Source organism: Meriones unguiculatus (assembly GCF_030254825.1).
Source record: "Meriones unguiculatus strain TT.TT164.6M chromosome Y unlocalized genomic scaffold, Bangor_MerUng_6.1 ChrY_unordered_Scaffold_35, whole genome shotgun sequence".
Classification (NCBI taxonomy): domain Eukaryota; kingdom Metazoa; phylum Chordata; class Mammalia; order Rodentia; family Muridae; genus Meriones; species Meriones unguiculatus.
The window spans coordinates 1,029,756-1,050,089 of NW_026843712.1; the positions used below are offsets into that span (position 1 = coordinate 1,029,756).

A 20,334-nucleotide genomic window follows, 5' to 3' on the forward strand; every position below is an offset into this window, starting at 1 on the left:
AAAACTCATTATTACATATGTTTATATATACACTTTTCTGCGTAACCTCAAGATACTTTAGAAACAAGTTAATTAATTTTCACTAACATTTCAGAAGTTTCATTTAATCCTGTTATTTGTTGCAGGTGGAAGTTGCAGTTACATGAGCTGACTAAGCTTCCTGCTTTTGTACGTGTTGTATCAGCAGGAAATATTCTCAGTCATGTTGGCTATAAGATCCTGGGGGTGAATACAGTTCAACTGTGTATGAAAGTTCCAGGGAGTAGAATACCAGGTGATTGATATAACCAAACATTATGCTTATTTGAAAAGAAGAAAACAATCACATTTTTAAGAGATAGAGCTCATTTTTAATTTTACAGTTAACAAAACAAAATATTTTAAGTTTTTTTTTAATGTTTGAAATGTCTATGAGTCTAAGAATGGTTCTCATAGTTTTGTTTTTCTAAAGTATTTTAAGTTCTTATTTCATGCTAAGATTGATATAATTAGAAAAGTTAAAAAAAACTAACAGGATAGGAGCACTAAGTAATTTATATATCTATCTATTTAAATTATACATTCAAAGCTTTTGTTTTGTTTTTTTTGTACTATGAGTGTTTTTCCTAGAAGTAAGTCTGTACACCACATGTATACAATAGTCCTCGGGTTGCCATCATAAATGCTGGACAAGGAATTACAGATGGTTGTGACTACCATGTGAATATATGAGGGATTGAAACCTGTATTTTCTGGAAGAGCAACCACACATTTAACTTCTGTGCTGTGTGTCAAGTCCATGTCATATTTTTTTAATGTTTTCATGTGGAATGATGCTACCAAATACAGCTACGAATTCATAAACATAGTTACATTGAGCACATACATCAGCTGCTTTTCACTTTTTCTATTTCATTTTTAGTGCTGCATTTATTCATTTATTTATTTATTTATTTATTTTGTTATTCAAGGTTATTTTTACCTCCATTTGGAAGGGGCTGTGGCTGCACAAATTGACTTTCAAATACAGAAAACTGTCTCTGTACTTGTAATACAATTTAGGAAGTACTGTAATTCAAACATGAGAGTTATACGGTGATAAAGTTAAAAAAATGGGATTTAGCTTCTTATTTTGAACCAGAGAGGAAATGGCATGAGATTGATAGTTCTCCATGGCCTGAAACTCAATAGTGGAAATAGTTCTTGAATTTCTGTTTTTAAAGTGCTGTGTTACAGGCAGGTATACTCCTACTGTTGATTGTCTGTGTTCACACATGCAAATGTATTTGCTCATTGATAGTTTTTGTCATTTGGATAGCTTTTAAAATGTAAGTAATGAGAATCAAGCTTGCAAGGCAAACACTTTACCAACTTATCTCCCTAGTCTTTGATATTACAGTCCAATTTTTTTTTTTTTTTAAGTTGGGATGAGTGCAGCAAAAAGTTCCATTTGATTGTAGTTTTATTTTATTTTATTTTTTAAATATTTTACTGGCCTTATGAGAAATATTTTTAAGGCCCTAAGAAGATTTCTGCAGCAAATCAGAGTTGAATAACTGGTGGTAATAGATTCATATTTCATCTGTACATTGAATTGTATTGAGGAGCAACATATCTTAACCATTGCTAAGTCAGTGATTTGCTTTTTGAGTAGACAGGTGATTATACACCAATAAAAAAAAAATCATGGAGTTCTGGCTATAAAGCCTTTCTACAAGTCTAAGGATCTGAGTTGAATGACCAGAACTCATGTAAAAAACTGGATGGGTGTAGCAGCTGTCTGTAATCCTAACACTAAAATTACAGTGTGGCTATATGATTTTAATTTCCCTTTTCTTTTTAGGTCACCAAGAAAATAACAACTTCTGTTCTGTTAACATAAATATTGGTCCAGGTGATTGTGAATGGTTTGTTGTGCCTGAAGATTATTGGGGTGTTCTGAATGACTTCTGTGAAAAGTAGGTTTCAGAAATAAACTCCTTTTAATGTAGGTCCAAACAGCTGTAAAGAATAAAGTAAAGAAAAAAAAAAGCTGAGTTTCTTAGTGAAAGTGCCAGATTTTACTTTTGTATATTTTGTGTAACAAACTTACTTAACTTCTAGGGAACCATATAAAACAACTTTGCACCCCATGTAGGGTACTAATAAAAGTCAAAGAAATGATTCTGTTGAAGTCTAGCTTGGTGTTGTGCCTCCCTGCTGGCTTCACAGTCAGCAGGAAAAAATATAACCAACTAAGAGATGAGAAGAAAACTTAGACTTGTTTATTGTAGTCAGTACTGGACCAAAACTTCTAGAGTCCAGGCCAGATCACTTAACTTTAGTTATATTTAAGCACACCACAATTTTGGGAAAAAAGCATTCAGATAACAGTTAACTCAATTCCAGGTGTACAACAACTCAGCACATGTTTACACTGAGATTATTTACATAGTTCATCTGGCATCTTTCACAAGAATGGGGGTACTTTTGATTCAGAAATAGTGTCTTATACTTAGGATCTAGGGAGTGGGACTAAAGTAAACATAACACTTGTGGGTGTCTGGATTGGCTTGGCTGTAAGGTAACATAGAAATCACTTAGTAGGTCATTGTAAAGCACAAGTAGTATTCATATATGTATATTATATTTCATAAAGTTAATACTTTTGATAGTTTCAGTCAATTTTATTCAAGTCAATAAATTTGCTAAACTCCATAGAAATAAACTTTCTATAACATTGTTTTTTTCTGATAATTTATAATAGCTCTAGGGGACATTTCCAATTCTGTGGAAATGTTATGGTTCTCATATCTGCCTTTGTGATTTTAGTCAAGAATTTAGATACTGTTTATTATACTAATCACGGGTCAATATATGTTTAAGTGTAATGTGAAACTTTTAGTCAGTTGAATAGGAACAAATTTATTTTAATGCATTTTTCTTGTTTTTCCCTTCTTCCTAACTACTCCATATCCTCCCACCTGTTCCCTTTTCAGGTTTACTACTACTTTTCTGATAAACAAAAATCATAAGAAGTCCTTGTGTTTAATTGCTGAGTACTATTCCATTGTGTAAAAGTACCACAATTTCTGTATCCACTCCTCAACTGAGGGACATCTGGGTTGTTTCCAGGTTCTGGCTATTACAAATAAAGCTGCTACAAACATGGTAGCTACCAAAATGTCCTTGTTGTGTACTTGAGCATCTTTTGGATATATGCCTAGAAGTGGAATAGCTGTATCTTGAGAGAGCACTATTCCTAATTTTCTGAGAAAGGTGCCAGATTGCTTTCCAGAGTGGTTTACATTCCCACCAGCAATGGAGAAAGGTTTCCCTTTCTCCATATCCACTCCAGCATGTGTTGTCCCTTGAGTTTTTGATCTTAGCCATTCTGATGGGTGTAAGGTGAAATCTCAGGGTTGTTTTGATTTGCATCTCTTTGATGGCTAAGGACATTTCTTTTAAGTGTTTTTCTGCCATTTGATATTTCTCTATTGAGAATTTCTGTTTAGCTCAGTACCCAGTTTTTAATTGGATTACTTCGTTTGTTGTTGTTTAACTTCTTGAATATTTTATATATTCTGGATATTAGTCCTCTGTTAGATAAATGGTTGATAAAGATTTCCCAGTCTGTAGGCTTTGTTTATTGTTGATCTTAGAGCATGTGCTGTTGGTGTTCTGTTCAAGAAGTTGTCTCCTATGCCGTAGTTTTTCTTCTAACAGGTTTAGTGTGTCTGATTTTATGTTGAGGTCTTTGATCCACTTGGATTTTAGCTTTGTTGAGGGTGACAATTATGGATCTATTTGCATTTCTTCATATGTGGACATCCAGTTAGACCAGCACCATTTGTTGAAGTTGCTGTCTTTTTTCCATTGTATGGTTGCCTTCTTTGTCAAAAAACAAGTATCCGTAGGTTTATGGGTTTATTTCTGGATCTTTGATTCTATTCCATTGGTCTACCATTCTGTTTCTGTGCCAGTATGATTCTATTTTGAAATTTTTAATTAGTGTTGCTCTATAGTACAGCTTGAGATCAGGAATGGAGATAACCTCAGAAGATTTGTTATATTAAGGGTTATTTTGGCTATTCTGGGTCCTTTTTTTCATATAAAATTGAGAACTGTTCTTTCAGTGTTTGTAAAAAATTGTGTTCATATTTTGATGGGAATTACAATGTATCTATAGATAACCTTTTGGTAGAAGAATGGCCATTTTCATTGTGTTGATCCTACTGATCCATGAGCAGTAGAATGATTTCTTCCTCAGTTTCTTTCTTCAGAGGCTTGTATGAAATTTTTTTCATAAAAGTCTTTTACTTCCGTGAGTAGAGTCACATCAAGGCACCTTATGTTATTTGTAGTTATTGTGAAGGGTGTTGTTTCCGTAGTTTTCTTTTTTTTTCTCAGCCCATTTGTCTTTTCTATTCAGGAGATTCTTTTGAATTAATTTTGTATCTAGCCACTTTGCCGAAGGTGTTTATTAGCTGAATGAGTTCTTTGACAGAATTTCTGGGGTTACTCATGTATACTGTCATATCATCTGAAGATAGTGACACTTTGACTTCTTTCTTTCCGATATGTATCCCCTTGATCTCCTTTAGTTGTCTTACTGCTCTAGTTAGGACTTCAAGTACTATGCTGAAGAGATAGGGAGAGAGTAGGCAGCTAGAAAAGATCATCCTGAGTGAGGTAATGCAGAAACAGAAAGTTACACATCATATATCCTTTCCCATTTGTGTATATTAGCCATATAATATAGGATAAACACACTAAAATATATAGTCCTAAGCAATCTAAACAAGGAAGACCTTAGGTAATATGCTTAATCCTCATTCAGAAGGCCAAACAGGATAGACTGTACAAGTAGTAGAAGACAGAGAACAGGACAGGAGCTTTCCACAGAGGGCCTCTGAAAGACTTTTCCCATTAGGTAATAGAAGCAGATGCTGAGACTTATAGTTAAACTTTGGGCAATGCGCAGGGAGTCATATATAGGAAGAGGGAGATAGAAAGACCTGGTGGAGACAGGAGCTTCACAAGGGAGACCAACAGAGTAAAAAAGGTGGTCCTGCAGATACTGATAATCAAAACAAAGACCATGCATTGAAAGGACCTAGACCTGTTGCTCAGATGTAGTCCATAGGCATCTCAGTCTCCATGTGGGTCCCTGAATAATGGGGCCTGGCTCTTTTATCCCTGGGAATTTGCCCTTACTTGGCCACAGAGAAAGAGGATCCCAACAGTCCTGATAATACCTGATAGGCTAGGGTCAAATAGTAGGGGAGGAGTGTTGATCTTCCTCTCTAGGGTCCAGCCAGTGGGTGAGTATAGGGGCAAGTTATTTATATATAGCTTTGGGTGACCAATCAGGTTTCTCCATACCGTCGAGCCTTCTGTTGGTTGTTGGTCTTCTGGCAGGATCCCCAGAGTCAGTCCATGCATCCTTAACTAGACTAGCTGTACTACTTGCACAGGCGTGTCAGGTCAGCAGATGTTGCCCCAATGGTCCCGTGCTTGCAGTGCCTACAGAGGAGGACTTCTTGTTTCAGTGGACTACCAGAGTTCATAGAGGGAGAGAAGAGGAGGAGGGTGGGACTGGGAGATGACATAGCAGCTACAGCTGGAATACAAAGTGAATAAATTGTAAATAATAATGAAAAATGTTGATTTAAAACAAAAGAAAAAAAAAAACCAAAAACACAAAAATAAAAATCAGAACAGGCAAAGAAACCAAAAACCCAGGGGAGTAGGAAAAAAGCCAAAACAAAGGAAAACATATAAAGAGCCCACCAACGTACCATTGAGTCATTGAGTTAGTTTTTTAAGTATGAATCATTTCTACTTACTGTCTCAGCCCTGGGATGTAGTCTGGCCCTGTACATAGTGCTGCAATATCTGTAAGTTCATGTGTATCACTCCTATTGTGTATGGAAGAGTTTGTTTCCTTGGATTCATCCATGCACTTTGTCTCTTACAGTCTTCATACTTCCTCTTCTGCCTAGCTCCCTGAGCTTTGAGGAGAATGTTTTGCTGAAGATATCCCACTAGTACACATTGTCTTCATGGTGATCTCAGTGTTAGTGTTGAACATGTTTAACAAATGTAACCAGGCTTTATATAAATCAGTAATTATTTGTAGCATGAATTATTGGACCTTTACAGGTTTGATGTCTTCACTTTGAAAAAAGAAATGGAGCTCTTCCATTGCTTTGCAGTTTAACATTTTAATGAAATAAATATAGCATTTTTAACTTCTTGAGATTACCTCTTTTATAAGTCCTTATATGCTCACTATTTGTATTTCTCCTTCCTTCCCTAGACATAATTTGAATTTCCTGATGAGTTCTTGGTGGCCAAATCTTGAAGATCTTTATGAAGCAAATGTTCCTGTTTATAGGTTTATTCAACGACCTGGAGATTTAGTCTGGATAAATGCAGGCACTGTTCATTGGGTTCAGGCTATTGGGTGGTGTAACAACATTGCCTGGAATGTTGGTCCACTCACAGGTATATAAAAGTAGCACACCAATAGAGATTTGTACTTTGTAGAAGATCATTTCTTACAGGCTTTGTTGTGTGTCAGAAAACAACTCAGTGAAAGGAGGAGAATGTTTATTATTATAGAGGTCAATTCAAATCCAACACATTCTAATACTAGATTTTTGGAATGTAGAGAATTTTTTTTTTCTGTGTATGTTAGAATGTGTGCCTTTTTGATCTGTAGAGTTCTGTACTTCATTTCTGTTAAGTTTTTTAGAGATTACTCAAACATTGGTTTTGCTTGCATTTATAGCTGATATGTTCTTTTTACTTCGAAATGTTGGAAGAGGGTGCAGTATTTTCTGGAACCAGGGATCCAGATGTTTGAAAATGGCCCTGTAGTGTTGAGAATTGAAACTTGGGTCTGCTGCAAGAAAAACAAATGTTCTTAACCACTGGCTGTGTCTCAGCTCTTATTCTTTAGAATAATTGTTTTATGTTAGTATGTCTTAATTTTGTAATGTACATAAAATAAAGGCTGGACTTCAGCACCAGAAGAACCTTAACTGGACATGCTGTATGATTTTTAAGTTTTGAATTTACACTAGTTTTTGTTTGCTTTTAACTCTCTAGGTCCTCAGTTTCATCTACAATATTGTGGACTAAAAATTATAATAGTGTCAAAGGATAAAATAGCAAAATGTAAAAATACTGTGGCATAATGCCTTAATAATTGGGATTGCTCATTACATGGTAACCTTTTTTAAACAATTGCTATTTTAAATATAATCTACCAGTGCTTTTAGCTTTTTCAGAATTGGTTTACTAACAAGGTGAGATATGGTAAGTGTTCTCATATTTTGTTTATTTTTGTTACCTTGCAACTTTTTCCTTTTTTTTTTTTTTTTTGCTTCCTAGCCTTCCAGTATAAATTGGCAGTTGAACGTTATGAATGGAACAAATTGCAAAGTGTCAAGTCAGTAGTACCCATGATTCACCTTTCATGGAATATGGCACGGAATATCAAAGTTTCAGATCCGAAGCTCTTTGAAAGGATTAAGTAAGTATTTAATTTTTTACCAGTTACATTTCTTAATTTATTAAGACAAAGTATACATATCAAATTACATGAACAAGTCAGAGGCTGGTTGCACTGGCCGGTTCTTTAATTCTACCACATGGATATTGTTGATTGATCCAGTGAGCATTGTGGACACTTTTAAGTATACTTTCTTCCCCCTCTTTTTTTTTTTTCTCTATTATTTTTGTTATTATACAGGCATTCTTAAAAAAAGTTTAATTACTGAGTAATATTTCATTGTGTAGATGTACCACAATTTCTGCATCCATTCTTCAGTTGAGGGGCAACTTGGTTGTTTCCAGCTTCTGGCTTTACAAATAAAGCTGCTACAAACATGGTTGAGCAAATGTCCTTTTTGTGTACTTGAGCCTCTTTTGGATATATGCCCAGGAATGGTATGGCTGGATCTTGGGGAAGCGCTATTCCTAGTTGTCTGAGAAAGCGCCAGATTGATTTCCAGAGTGGTTGTACAAGTTTACATTCCCACCAGCAGTGGAGGAGGGTTCCCCTTTCTCCACAACCTCTTCAGCAATGTGTTGTCCCTTTAGTTTTTCATCTTGGCCTTTCTGATGGGTGTAAGTTGAAATCTTAGGGTCGTTTTGATTTGCATTTCCCTGATAGCTAATGACGTTGAGCATTTCTTTAAGTGTTTCTCTGCCATTCGATATTCCTCTATCGAGACTTCTCTGTTTAGCTCTGTTCCCCAATTTTTTAATTGGATTACTTGTTTTGTTGCTTTTCAGCTTCTTTAGTTCTGGATATTAGCCCTCTGTCAGATAGAGGGTTGGTGAAGATTCTTTCCCAATCTGAAGGCATTTTCTTTTGATGATGGTGTCCTTTGCTTTACAGAACCTTTTCAGTTTCATGAGGTCCCATTTATTGGTTGTTGCTCTTAGAGCTTGTGCTATTGGTATTCTGTTCAGGAACTTGTCTCCTGTGCCAATGAGTTCAAGGCTCTTTCCACTTTTTCTTCTTCTTTTTTTTTAAATTAACATTTTGTTATTTTTAAATAATTTTACATTCACTTGTATCCCAGCTGTAGCCCACTACCTCTTTCCCTCCCAATTATTCCCTCCCTCCTTCATCTCCTCCCTGCCGCTTTGAACCATCCCTGCATACCTGGGATTGAAGCCCACTTGGTCACAGTGGATGATATCTTTGATGTATTCTTGTATTCAGTTTGCAGGTATTTTGTTGAGTATTTTTTTTTGCATCAATGTTCATAAGGGAGATTGGCCTGAAATTCTCTTTCTTTGTTGAGTCTTTGTGAAGTTTAGGTACCAAGGTGACTGTGGTTTCATTGAATGAGTTTGGTAATGTTCCTTCTGTTTCTGTTTTGTGAAATAGTTTGAAGAGAACTGGAGTTAGCTCCAGAATCTTACACCTTTACACCTTTGAAGGTGTGTTAGAATTCTGCACTGAAACCATCTGGTCCTGGGCTTTTTTTGGATGGGAGACTTTTGATGACTGCTACTATTTCCTTGGGGCATATAGGATTATTTAATTGATTTAGTTGGTCTTGATTCAGCTTTGTGGAATTGATCAAGAAAATGTCCATTTCATTTAGATTTTGTAATTTTGTAGCATATAGACTTTTGAAGTAACTCCTAATGATTGTTTGGATTTCTTCAGTGTCTATAGTTATATCCCCTTTTCATTTCTGAATTTCTTGATTTGGATGGAGTCTCCCTGCTTTTAGTTAGTTTGGCTAAGGGTTTGGCTATCTTGTAGATTTTCTCAAAGAACCAGCACTTGGTTTCATTAATTCTTTGAATTGTTTTATTTATTTCTAATTGATAATGATTTCAGCCCTGAGTTTGATTATTTCCAGCCATCTACTCCTTTTTGGTGTGTCTGCTTCTTTTATTCATAGGGTTTTTAGGTGAACCATTACGTTGCTTGAATAATATGTCTTGAATTTCTTTTTGAAGGCACTTAGTGTTATGAAGTCTCCTCTGAGCACCGTTTTTATTGTGTCCCACAAGTTTGGGTATGTTGTGCCTTCATTGTTATTGAGTTCTAGGAAGATTTTAAATTCTTTATTACTTCCCTGACCCAGCTCTCATTTAGTATCAAGTTGTTCAATTTCCATGTGTGTGTAGGCTTTTTGCTATTTCTGTTGTTGAGGTCTGTCTTTAGTTCATGGCGGTCAGAGAGGATATAAGGGATTATTTCAATCTTCTTGTATATTTTGAGGCTTGCTTTGTGACCAACTATATGGTCTATTTTGGAGAAGGTTCCATGAGGTGCTGAGAAGAAGGTAAATACTTTTGTGTTTGGGTGTAAGGTTCTGTAAATGTCTGTGAGGTCCATTTCATTCATGACCTCTGTTAAAGACAGTGTTTCTTTGTTTAATTTCTGTTTTGTTGACCTGTCCTTTGTTGAGAGAGGGGTGGTGAAGTCTCCCATTATAAATCTGTGGGGATCTATGTGTGGTTTAAGTTTTTCAATGTTTCTTTACAAATGTGGGTGCTCTTGTAATTGGGGCATAGATGTTCAGGATTGTGATGTCTTCCTGGTGGAATTTTCCCTTGATGAGTATGAAGTGTCCTTCCCCATCTCTTTTGATTAATTTTGGTTGAAAGTCTGTTTTGTCAGATATTTGAATGGCTACTCCTGCTTACTTCTTGGGTCCATTTGCATGGAAAGTCGTCTTCCAGCCCTTTACCCTTAGGTAGTGTCAATCTTTGTGCCTTAGGTGTGTTTCATGTATGCAACAGATTGCTGGGTTTTGTTTATGTATCCATTCTGTTAGTCTGTGTCTTTTTATTGTAGAATTGAGTCCATTGATGTTGATAGAGTTTAATGACCAGTGGCTGTTAGATCCTTTGAATTTGTTGTTGGCTGTGGTCATAAGTTTGTGTGCTTGGTTGCTTTTTGTTTTTCTGTAATGGGGTTAATTATTTCCTGTGTTTTCTTGACAGAAGCTAATTTTCTTGGGTTGTGTTTTCCTTTCCAGTGTCTTCTGTAATGCTAGATTTGTGTGTAGGCATTGTTGAAATTTGTTTCTGTCATTGAATATCTTGCTTTCTTTTTCTATAACGACTGAGACTTTTGCTGGGTATAGTAGCCTGGGCTGACATCTGTGTTCCCTTAGGGGCTGCATGATATCCGTCCAGGCCCTTCTGGCTTTTATAGTCTCTGTTGAGAAGTCAAGCGTGATTCTGATGGGTTTTCCATTATATGTTACTTAGCCTTTTTCCCTTGCAGCTTTTAGTATTTTTTCTTTGTTCTGTATACTTACTGTTTTGATCATTATGTGGTGGGAGGATTTTCTTTTCTGGTCTAATATATTGGGTGTTCTGTAAGCCTTTTGTATTCTTACTGGCTTCTCCTTTAAGTTGGGGAAATTTTCTTCAATGATTTTGTTGAAAATATGTTCTGGGCCTTGGAGGAAGGAATCTTCTTTTTCCTCTATTCCTATTATTCTTAGGTTTTTTTTTTTTTTTTTTTTTTTTATGTTGTCTTGAATTTCTTGGATGGTCTGTTGTCAGGAATTTTTTAGATTTAACATTTTCTTTGACAGATATATCATTTTCTTTTTTTCTTTTTTTTCCCCATTGTATCTTCTACACCTCTAATTCTTCCTGCCATCTCTTGTAGTCTGTTGGTTGTGCTTACCTCTGTAGTTACTGTTATTCCCTAGTTTCTTCTCTTCACAATTTCTTCCATTTGTTTTCTTTAATTTTTCCGATTCTATCTTCAGATCTTGAGCCGTTTTATAGATTTCCTTCATCTCTCTGCCTGCATTTTCCAGTTTTTCTCAATTCCTTCAGCTGTTTGTTTGAACAATCTTCTCTTTTTTTTTTTTAAATTTCTTTTAGTGATGTAAGTATTTCCTCTCTAAAGACCACTAACTGTTTGGCTGCAACCTCCTGTATTTCTTATGGATGGCCATAATCTGTTTGTCTTTACTTCTCCATTTCTTTACGGATGGCCATAATCTGTTTGAGTTTATCTTCCTCTAGGTCTTTACACATTTTATTTGTTTTCTCTGTTATCTTCTACTATCTTCTTAGGTAGTTGTTAGGTCATCTTCTTGGATTTCAGTTATGCTGGGGTGTCCAGGGCTGTTTGCCCTTCGATACTTGGGTTCTGGAGATGCCATATTTCTCTGTCATCTTTTTTGGTTGAGCTTTTATGCTGGCCTCTACCCCACTGGGCTATCATAGTTGTTGGGTGTTCCTTTCTGGTGTTTCCTGGAATTCTGTGGTGGAGAATTGCCTTGGCAGGAAGATGGTTTTTCCTGAAGGAAGCCTCCTCAGCCTTTTGGGTATGGTTATGGAATGGTTGGTGTTTTTCAGGAATTGCCACAGCTCACCTCAGGCAGACAGAACTGAGTGGTAATTGTGGTCCTTGTTAGTGGAGAGGGCTTTTCTCTCACCAGGAAAAGTCCTTGAGACAGCTGCCCTCCTTCAGGGTTTCTTGCTGTAAAGTTAGTGAGTTGTTGCTATAACCTGGGCTCCATGGTTTGTTCAGTTTTGTTTGGGATAACTGTTTGCCCCTTGGACCAATGTGTGTGGGTTGATCTCAGGGATTCCAGGCTTCTGTAGTTCTGAGGTTGGAGCTCTGTGCCCCAGTACTCAAGCAGTAATTAGCTGCAGGTGAGTACCACTCTCATGGGAGCAGCAGGCTAGTTGGTGCACAGCAGGTCCCTGGGTTGGCAGGAGCGACAGTTTGTGGGACCTTTTCCAGGGATATATTGGATGCATATGTCCAGTATTTTGCTTCCTTCCCTGTGTGGTTTTCTTCCGACAGGAACTCCTAGTCTCTGGTTTCCTGGGGCGCAGAGTTCTGTCTATGGTCGAAAGTTGGTGCACAGCAGGTCTCTGGGTTGGCAGTGTGCTTGCCCCCTGATCTGTGGGACCTTTTCTAGTGATAGACTGGATGACCTAATTCAGTCCCCTTTTGTTTCCCTCCCTGCTGTGTTTCTCAGGACAGGGACTCCCACTCTCTGATGCCCTTGGTCACACAGTTCTATCTGTGATGGGGAGTTGGGTGCACAGCAAGTCTCTGTGCTTGCAGCTGGAGCCCAGTTCAGTGTCGGAGGCACGCACCCACCATTCTGTGGGACTTTTTCTAGGGATGACCTGAGGTCAGTCCTGTTCCCTTCTTTCCCTGTGGGTTTTTCTCATTACTGCGGCTCCCAGTCTCTGGTGTTTTTGTGTCCACCGTTCAGCCTGGAAAGGTGATAAGGACACGTAGGCTTGTTGCTCTGGTCTGGCGACCTAGTGCCTGTGTTGCCTGGGATCTCTTTCAGGTTCTGGTTGGGTTACCTGATAGTGGACTGGACTGTTTCCCACACCATGGATTTCCTCTCACCTGGGAAACATTATCACTGTTGTTTTAGGGCCCAGAGTGCAGCCTCTTCATTGATGTATGGAAAATGTTGTCCTGCTCCTCAGATGCAGTGTTCTCTTGGCGCTGCCATTTTGTTTCCTTAAATCTTGATTTTAACATGGCATAATTTCAGCCTTAGAGCTTGAGTAGTAGTCTGTCAAAATATAAAACATTGTTTTTACATCAATCATTGTAAATATTTCCATTGATGGGCTTTAGTGAATAAATGAATTTTGATGTCTCTTTAATATATATATACATCCCATTTCCTTTGGAAAATGTCTGATAATGGAATTGTTGAATTAATTATGTGATACCTTTTTACTTTTTATGCAGAGTTTCTCTCTGTATAGTCCTGGCTGTCCTGGAGCTGCTGCATAGACCAGGCTGGTCTTGAACTCATTCCTCTGCCTCCCCAAGTGCTGGTTTTACAGGACATGTTATTTTTATGTGTTTTTATATCCTTTTGGCAATAGGTATTTAAAAATATGTGAAGTGATTTCTCCCTCCCATATACCTGTATTTTGTGTACATTGCCCATCTGTATATATTCTTTCAAAAAATGCCTTTTTGAGAGGGAGCCAAGATGGCGGTGCCACCAGAGCACTGTGTCTGAGAAGCAGGACAGCACTTTCCCTTCAGCAACCAGGAGACTGAACTCTGGGCTCTAAAACTACAGTGATCGTGTTTCCCAGGTGAGAGGAGGCTCCCACCACATGGGAATTGGTCGGGTCCACTCTCCAGATGCCCAGCCAGAACCTGGGAGAAATCCCGGTTAAGGAGAGGACTGGGTCTTTGGCCAAAGCTGCACTCCTGTGTGTTCCGATCAATTTCCCAGGCTGATTAGTGGGCACAAGGGTGCCAGAGACAGGGAGTCCCAGTCGAAAGAAAACCCCACAGGGAAGGAAAGTTGCGAGTCACCCAGTCTTTCCCTCCAAGGTCTCACAGACCGCAGGTACCCGCCGCCATCACAACTGAGTTCCCATCGGGCAGAGAGTGGCTGCATGCCTAGCTTACAGTACAGATGAGCTGCGCGCCCCAGTGCAACAGAGATTGGGAATCCCTGTCCGGAGAGGGCCCCACAGGTAAGGAAGAAACTGTGCTGCTTGGGTCACCTAGGCTTTGCCTGGGGAAAATCTTGCAGACCACAGATTGCAAACAGGCGAGTACAACCAGCCATCACGGATCCGGACTCAAGCAGAGAACACAGTTATAGGGAACTCAGCTCCCACAGACTAGCAGGCGGGCGCACGCTCCGCCAGCCCAGAGGCCTGCTTTGTACCAACTACTCCTTACAGACAGAACCGTGTGCCCCAAGACACCAGAGTCTTAGAGTCACCGTCTGGAGAAACCCTCACAAGGAACAAGGAATGAAGCAAAGGGGACGGACTTAGGCAACCCAGTATATCCCCAGAAAAGGTCCCACAGACTGGCCCAACCCATGGAAATGCTGTGCCCAGATAGCCTGCTGTTAACAGGAGAGCAGTACTCACCCACCACAGATTACCTCTTGGGTTCTGGGGCACAGAGCCCCAACCTCAGACCTACAAAAGACCGGGAACCCTGAGATCAACCCCCACAAATACTGCTCCAAGGGAAACCAGTTATCCCTAACAAAACCGACCAAACCAAGGGACACACAGGTTACAACAGCTGATCACTAAATTTACAGCAATAAACCCAGAAGCAGGACAGCTGTCTCCAGGACCTGAGAGAGGAGAGCCCTCTCGACTAATAAGGACCACAGTTACCACCCAGGTCTCTGTACCTGAGGTGAGCTGTAGCAACTCCTGAAAAGCACCGGACATTCAGTGACTATACCCAAAAAGCTGGAAAGGCTTCCTTCAGGAAAAACCATCTTCTTGCCATAGGGATTCTCTCCACTACAAGAGTCCAGGAAAAACCAGAAACTAAATTCAAAAAACTAAGATAGCCCAATGGGTAGAGGACAGTGTAAAAGTTCAACCAACAAAAGCCAGAGCAATATGGCATCTCCAGAACCCAGTTATGCAGGGGAAAATAGTCCAGCATAATTGAAATTCAAGAAGATGACCTAACATCTATGCTCATGAAGAAGATAACAGAGGAAACAAATAAAATATGAAAAGAAATAGAGGAAGCTGCAGCCAAACAGTTTGTGGCCTTTAGAGATGAAATGCTTAAATCACTGAATAAAATAAAAGACACAGAGGATTGTTGAAACAAACAGCTGAAGGAATTGTTGGAAAAACATGAAAATACAATCAGACAGGTGAAGGAAACCAACAAAATGGCTCAAGACCGGAAGATAGAATTGGAAAAATTAAAAAACACACAAATGGAAGAAATTGTGGAGAGAAAGAACTTAGGGAAGAAAGCAGGAACTACAGAAGTTAGCATAACCAATAGGCTACAAGAAATGGAAGAAAGAATCTCAGGTGTGGAAGATACAATGGAAGAAATAGATGTATCAGTCAAAGAAAATGTTAAATCTAAAAAATTGCTGACAGAGACCGTCCAAGAAATTCAAGACAGAGAATTCTCTGTTTAGCTCCGTTCCCCATTTTTTAAGTGGATTACTTGTTTTGCTGCTTTTCAGTTTCTTTAGTTCTTTATATATACTGGATATTAGCCCTCTGTCAGATAGAGGGTTGGTGAACATTCTTTCCCAATATGTAGGCAGTCGTTTTGTTTTGATGACGGTGTCCTTTGCTTTACAGAAGATTTTCAGTTTCATGAGGTCCCATTTATTTTGTTGCTCTTAAAGCCTGTGCTGTTGGAGTTCTGTTCAGGAAGTTGTCTCCTGTACCAATGAGTTCTAGGCTGTTCCCCACTTTTTCTTCTAACAGATTTAGCCTATCTGGTTTTATATTGAGGTCTTTGATCCACTTGGACTTTAGTTTTGTGCAGGGTGATATATGTGGATCTATTTTCATTTTTCTGCATGTAGACATCCAATTAGACCAGCACCATCTGTTGAAGATGCTATCTTTTTTCCATTGAATGGTTTTGGCTGCTTTGTCAAAAATTGAGTATTCATAGGTACGTGGGTTTATTTCTGGGTCTTCAATTCGGTTCCATTGATCCTCCTTTCTGTTTCTATGCCAATACCATGCAGTTTTTATTACTATTGCTCTGTAGTACAGCATGAGATCGTGAATGGAGATACCTCCAGATGATCTGTTGTTGTATAGGGTTGTTTTGGAGATTCTAGGTTTTTTGTTTTTTATGGAGAATATGAAGCGGAGAATCTTTTTTTCAAGGTCTGTAAAGAATTGAGTTGGTATTTTGATGGGAATTGCATTGAATCTGTAGATTGCTTTTGGCAGGATGGCCATTTTCACAATGTTAATCCTACCAATCCATGAGCACGGGAGATCTTTCCATCTTCTGAGATCTTCTTCAATTTCTTTCTTCAGAGACTTGAAGTTTTTCTCAAACAAGTCTTTCACTTGCTTGGTTAGTGTCACCCCAAGGTACTTTATGTTATTAGTGGCTATTGTGAAGGGTGTTGTTTCCCTAATTTCTTTCTTGGCCCTTTTGTCTTTGGTATACAGGAGGGCTTCTGATTTTTTTGAGTTGATTTTGTGTCCAGCCACTTTGCTGAAGGTGTTTATCAGCTGAAGGAGTTCTCTGGTTGAATTTTTGGGGTCACTCATGTATACTATCATATCATCTGCTAATAGTGACATATGAAATCATATGAAATAAGGGGAGTTTGATGTGGAAAGGATAGGAGCTCCACAAGGACCAAACGTATCTGGGTACAGGGTCTTTTCTGAGATGGACACTCAACCAAAGTCCATGAGAGGATAAAACCTAGAACCTCTGCTTGGATGTGCCTTGTGATAGCTCAGTAATCAATTGGTTTCCCATAGTAAGGGGAACAAGGATTATTTCTTTTTTTTTTTCTTTTTTATTTTATTTTTTTTATCAGTTACATTTTATTAACTCTGTATCCCAGCCGTGTCCCGATCCCTCATTCCCTCCCAGTCCCTCCCTCCCTCCCTCCCTCATCTCTACCGTGCCCCTTTCCAAGTCCACTGATGGGGGGGACCTCCTCCCCATTCATCTGATCCTGTTTTATCAGGTATCTTCAGGACTGGCTGCAAAGCCCTCCTCTGTGGCCTAACAGGACTGCTCCTCCCTTCGGGGGTGGGGAGACCAAAGAGCCAGTCATCGAGTTCCTGTTAGAAATAGTCCCTGTTCCCCTCACTTTGGGAAACCAATTGGTTACTGAGCTACCACAGGCTACATCTGAGTGGAGGTTCTAGGTTATGTCCATGCATGGTCCTTGGTTGAATGTCAGTCTCAGAAAAGACCCTGTGCCCAGATATATTTGGTCCTTGTGGAGCTCCTATCCTTTCCCCATCAGACTAACTCCCCTTCTTTCTTATGATTCCCTGTACTCTGCCAAAGGTTTGGTCATGAGTCTTTGCTTTGAAAACACTGCTAGTTAGAGTCTTTCAGATGCGCTCAGTAGACTCCTGTCATATGTTCAATGCACATCCCATCTGTCTTTCTAAATGAGGATTGATCATCTTACCCCATGTCCGCTCAATTGATTATCTTTTTTAGGTGTATAGATTTCATTATGTTTATCATATCTTATAGGTCTATATAAGTGAGTATATCCCATGTTTGTCTTTCTCCTTCTGGGATATTTCACTCAGAATGATCTTTTCTAGATCCCACCATTTGCCTGCAAATTTCATGATTTCCTCCTTTTTGATTGCTGAGTAGTATTCCATTGTATAAAAATACCACAATTTCTGTACCCATTCCACCGTTGATGGACATCTGGGTTGTTTCCAGGTTCTGGCTATTACAAATAGAGCTGCTATAAACATGGTTGAGCAAGTGTCCTTTTTGTGTACTTGAACAAACTTTGGGTATATACCTAGCAGTGGTATAGCTGGGTCTGTAGGAAGCACTATTCCTATTTGTCTTAGAAAGCGCCAGATAGCTTTCCAGAGTGGTTGTACCAGTTTACATTCCCACCAGCAGTGGAGCAGGGTTCCCCTTTCTCCACAACCTCTCCAGCATGTGTTATCACTTGAGTTTTTCATCTTGGCCATTCTGATGGGTGTAAGGTGATATCTCAGGGTCGTTTTGATTTGCATTTCCCTGATGGCTAATGAGGATGAGCATTTCTTTACATTCGCAGAGGCATATATCCAAAAGAGGCTCAAGTACACCAAAAGGACATTTGCTCAACCATGTTTGTAGCAGCTTTATTTGTAATAGCCAGAAGCTGGAAACAGCCCAGATGCCCCTCAACTGAAGAATGGATGCAGAAATTGTGGTACATCTATACAATGGAATATTACTCAGCAACGAAAAAGAAGGAAATCATGACATTTGCAGGTAAATGGTGGGACCTGGAAAGGATCATCCTGAGTGAGTTGTCCCAGAAGCAAAAAGATACACATGTTATATACTCACTCATATAGACATACAACATAGGACAAACCCACTAAAATCTGTGCATCTAAAGAAACTAAACAAGAGAGTGAACCTTAACTAAAATGTTCAATCCCCATCCCGAAAGGCAAAGAGGATGGATATTAGAAGAACAAGAAAACAAGAAACAACCTAGGAACCTGCTACAGAGGGACTCTGAAAGCCAGAAGAAGAAAACAGGAAACAAACTAAGAACCTACCACAGAGGGCCTCTGAAAGCCTCTGCCCTGCAGACTATCAAAGCAGATGCTGAGCCTGATGGCCAACTGTCGGGTAGAGTGAATAGAATTTTATGTAAGAAGTGGGAAATAGTAAGAGCTGGAGAGGACAGCGTCTCCACAAGGAGAGCAACAGAACAAGAAAATTTGAACACACGTAACTTCCCAGAGACTCATACTACAACCAAGGACTATTCAAGAAGATATCCTAGAACCCCTGCACAGATATAGCACATGGCAGTTGAGTGTCTAAGTGGGTTACCTAGTAATGGGAAGAGGGACTGCCTCTGACATAATCTGATTGGTCTGCTCTTTGATCACCTCCCCTTGAGGGGCGAGCAGCCTTACCAGGCCACAGTAGAGGACAATGCAGCCATTGTCCTCTCTTTTGATGAGAACTGATAGACTAAGATCAGAAAGGAGAGGAGAATCTCCCCTATCAGTGGACTTGGGGAGGGGCATGCATGCAGAAAGGGGAGGAATGGTGGGTTCGGGAGGGAAGCGTGAGGGGCTTATGGGGGATACAAAGTGAATAACGTGTGATTAACAAAATAAAAAAAATTTAAAAAAAAGCAGAGAACAGAACATCACTGAATCCTTCTAGGCCTAAAAAAAAAAAATGCCTTTTTAGTCCTTTTTGTATTGCTTTCTCGCCTTGTTGCTCTTCATAAATACAGTTGTCCTTTCTCCATGTCTCAAAAAGAAAAGCTAAGCAAAGAAAAAAAAAAAACAACAACAGGCTAATAACAAAACAAAAATCAAGTTCAATGAAGACAAAGGAAAACAACACAACAAAAACTGTACTAAAAGGAAAATGCAAAACATAGCCCAGTGGAGTTTGTCTTGTGTTGTCCAACTTCTGAGCAGGGAGTGCCAGGCCCCTATCCTATATTGTAGTTGATATACGCAGTGATGTTCCATTGGTAAAAATTCTAGTTTTACCATTCTTGGTAGATATCAGTAGGAAATATCTTCTTGATTACAGTGTGTACATTATAGCCACTTCTCATTCTCTTCTGGAAATTTGTCTTGTTTGAACATGTGCAACTCTTGTTTGTACTGTTGCAGTTCGCTGAATTAATGTGTGCATAAAGGCCTGTTATGTCTGTAGGGCACTATTTTCTCGGTATTGTGTACTATGTGTTTTTTACATTCTGTTTGCCTCATGTATTGCAAAATCCTTGATTCTTGATGGTTTGATAAAGCTACCTCACCTTAGAACAGTCCTGCGTAGTCTCACTGAGTGCTAATCATGAGTACTTTGGTTGAAACTTAAAATTTTGTGCTTACTAGACATTTGTTTGCTGTTGATTTTAAGATTATAATGCATAATATTTAGATAAGGTAGGATATACAGATTATTTTGCTCTTTCTGAATTTGCTTTCTTTTGTGTCCCAAGATATGTTCTGTTTTAGAGTAACTTCAGTGGGCTATTGAGTACAATCTATGTTCTTTGGTGTTAGTATAGAATATTGTCTTTGTGTGTGTTACGTTGATATGGTGTATTATATTTGTTAATTGTAAAGTTTCTCTGTTTATTTTTTGTTCTAATTTCCTTTTGTTTGACAAAAGTCATATATTACAAATTCCTGTTATTAAATGGTTGATATTAATTTATGTTATTCTCATTAGTTATTAAGCTTTTTATAAAATTAGTATGTATGATTTTCTTGAATATTTATATTTAAGATAGTAGTGTCTTCTGATAATTGTTCCCCTTATTAGAATGTAGTCTGTGAAGTCTGTTTTGTCAAATAATGGGATAGAATCATCTGGTAGTTAATTATCTATCATTAATAATTTAGTGGAAA

The 20,334-nt window shown here is 38.6% G+C and overlaps 1 protein-coding gene across 2 annotated transcripts in view; it reads left to right on the top strand.

The window, feature by feature from the left end:
• LOC110541982 (histone demethylase UTY-like) overlaps positions 1 to 19,963 on the top strand; it is a 154,136-nt gene extending 134,173 nt beyond the window's left edge. For both annotated transcript variants that reach the window (XM_060376858.1, XM_060376859.1), the window contains 5 exons: positions 126 to 274; positions 1,823 to 1,937; positions 6,281 to 6,468; positions 7,360 to 7,501; positions 18,393 to 19,963. In XM_060376858.1, the coding sequence (XP_060232841.1) occupies positions 126 to 274; positions 1,823 to 1,937; positions 6,281 to 6,468; positions 7,360 to 7,501; positions 18,393 to 18,753 (955 nt within the window). In that variant the 3' untranslated portion in view covers positions 18,754 to 19,963. The remainder of the gene's footprint in view (positions 1 to 125; positions 275 to 1,822; positions 1,938 to 6,280; positions 6,469 to 7,359; positions 7,502 to 18,392) is intronic.
• Positions 19,964 to 20,334: the final 371 nt, after the last annotated feature.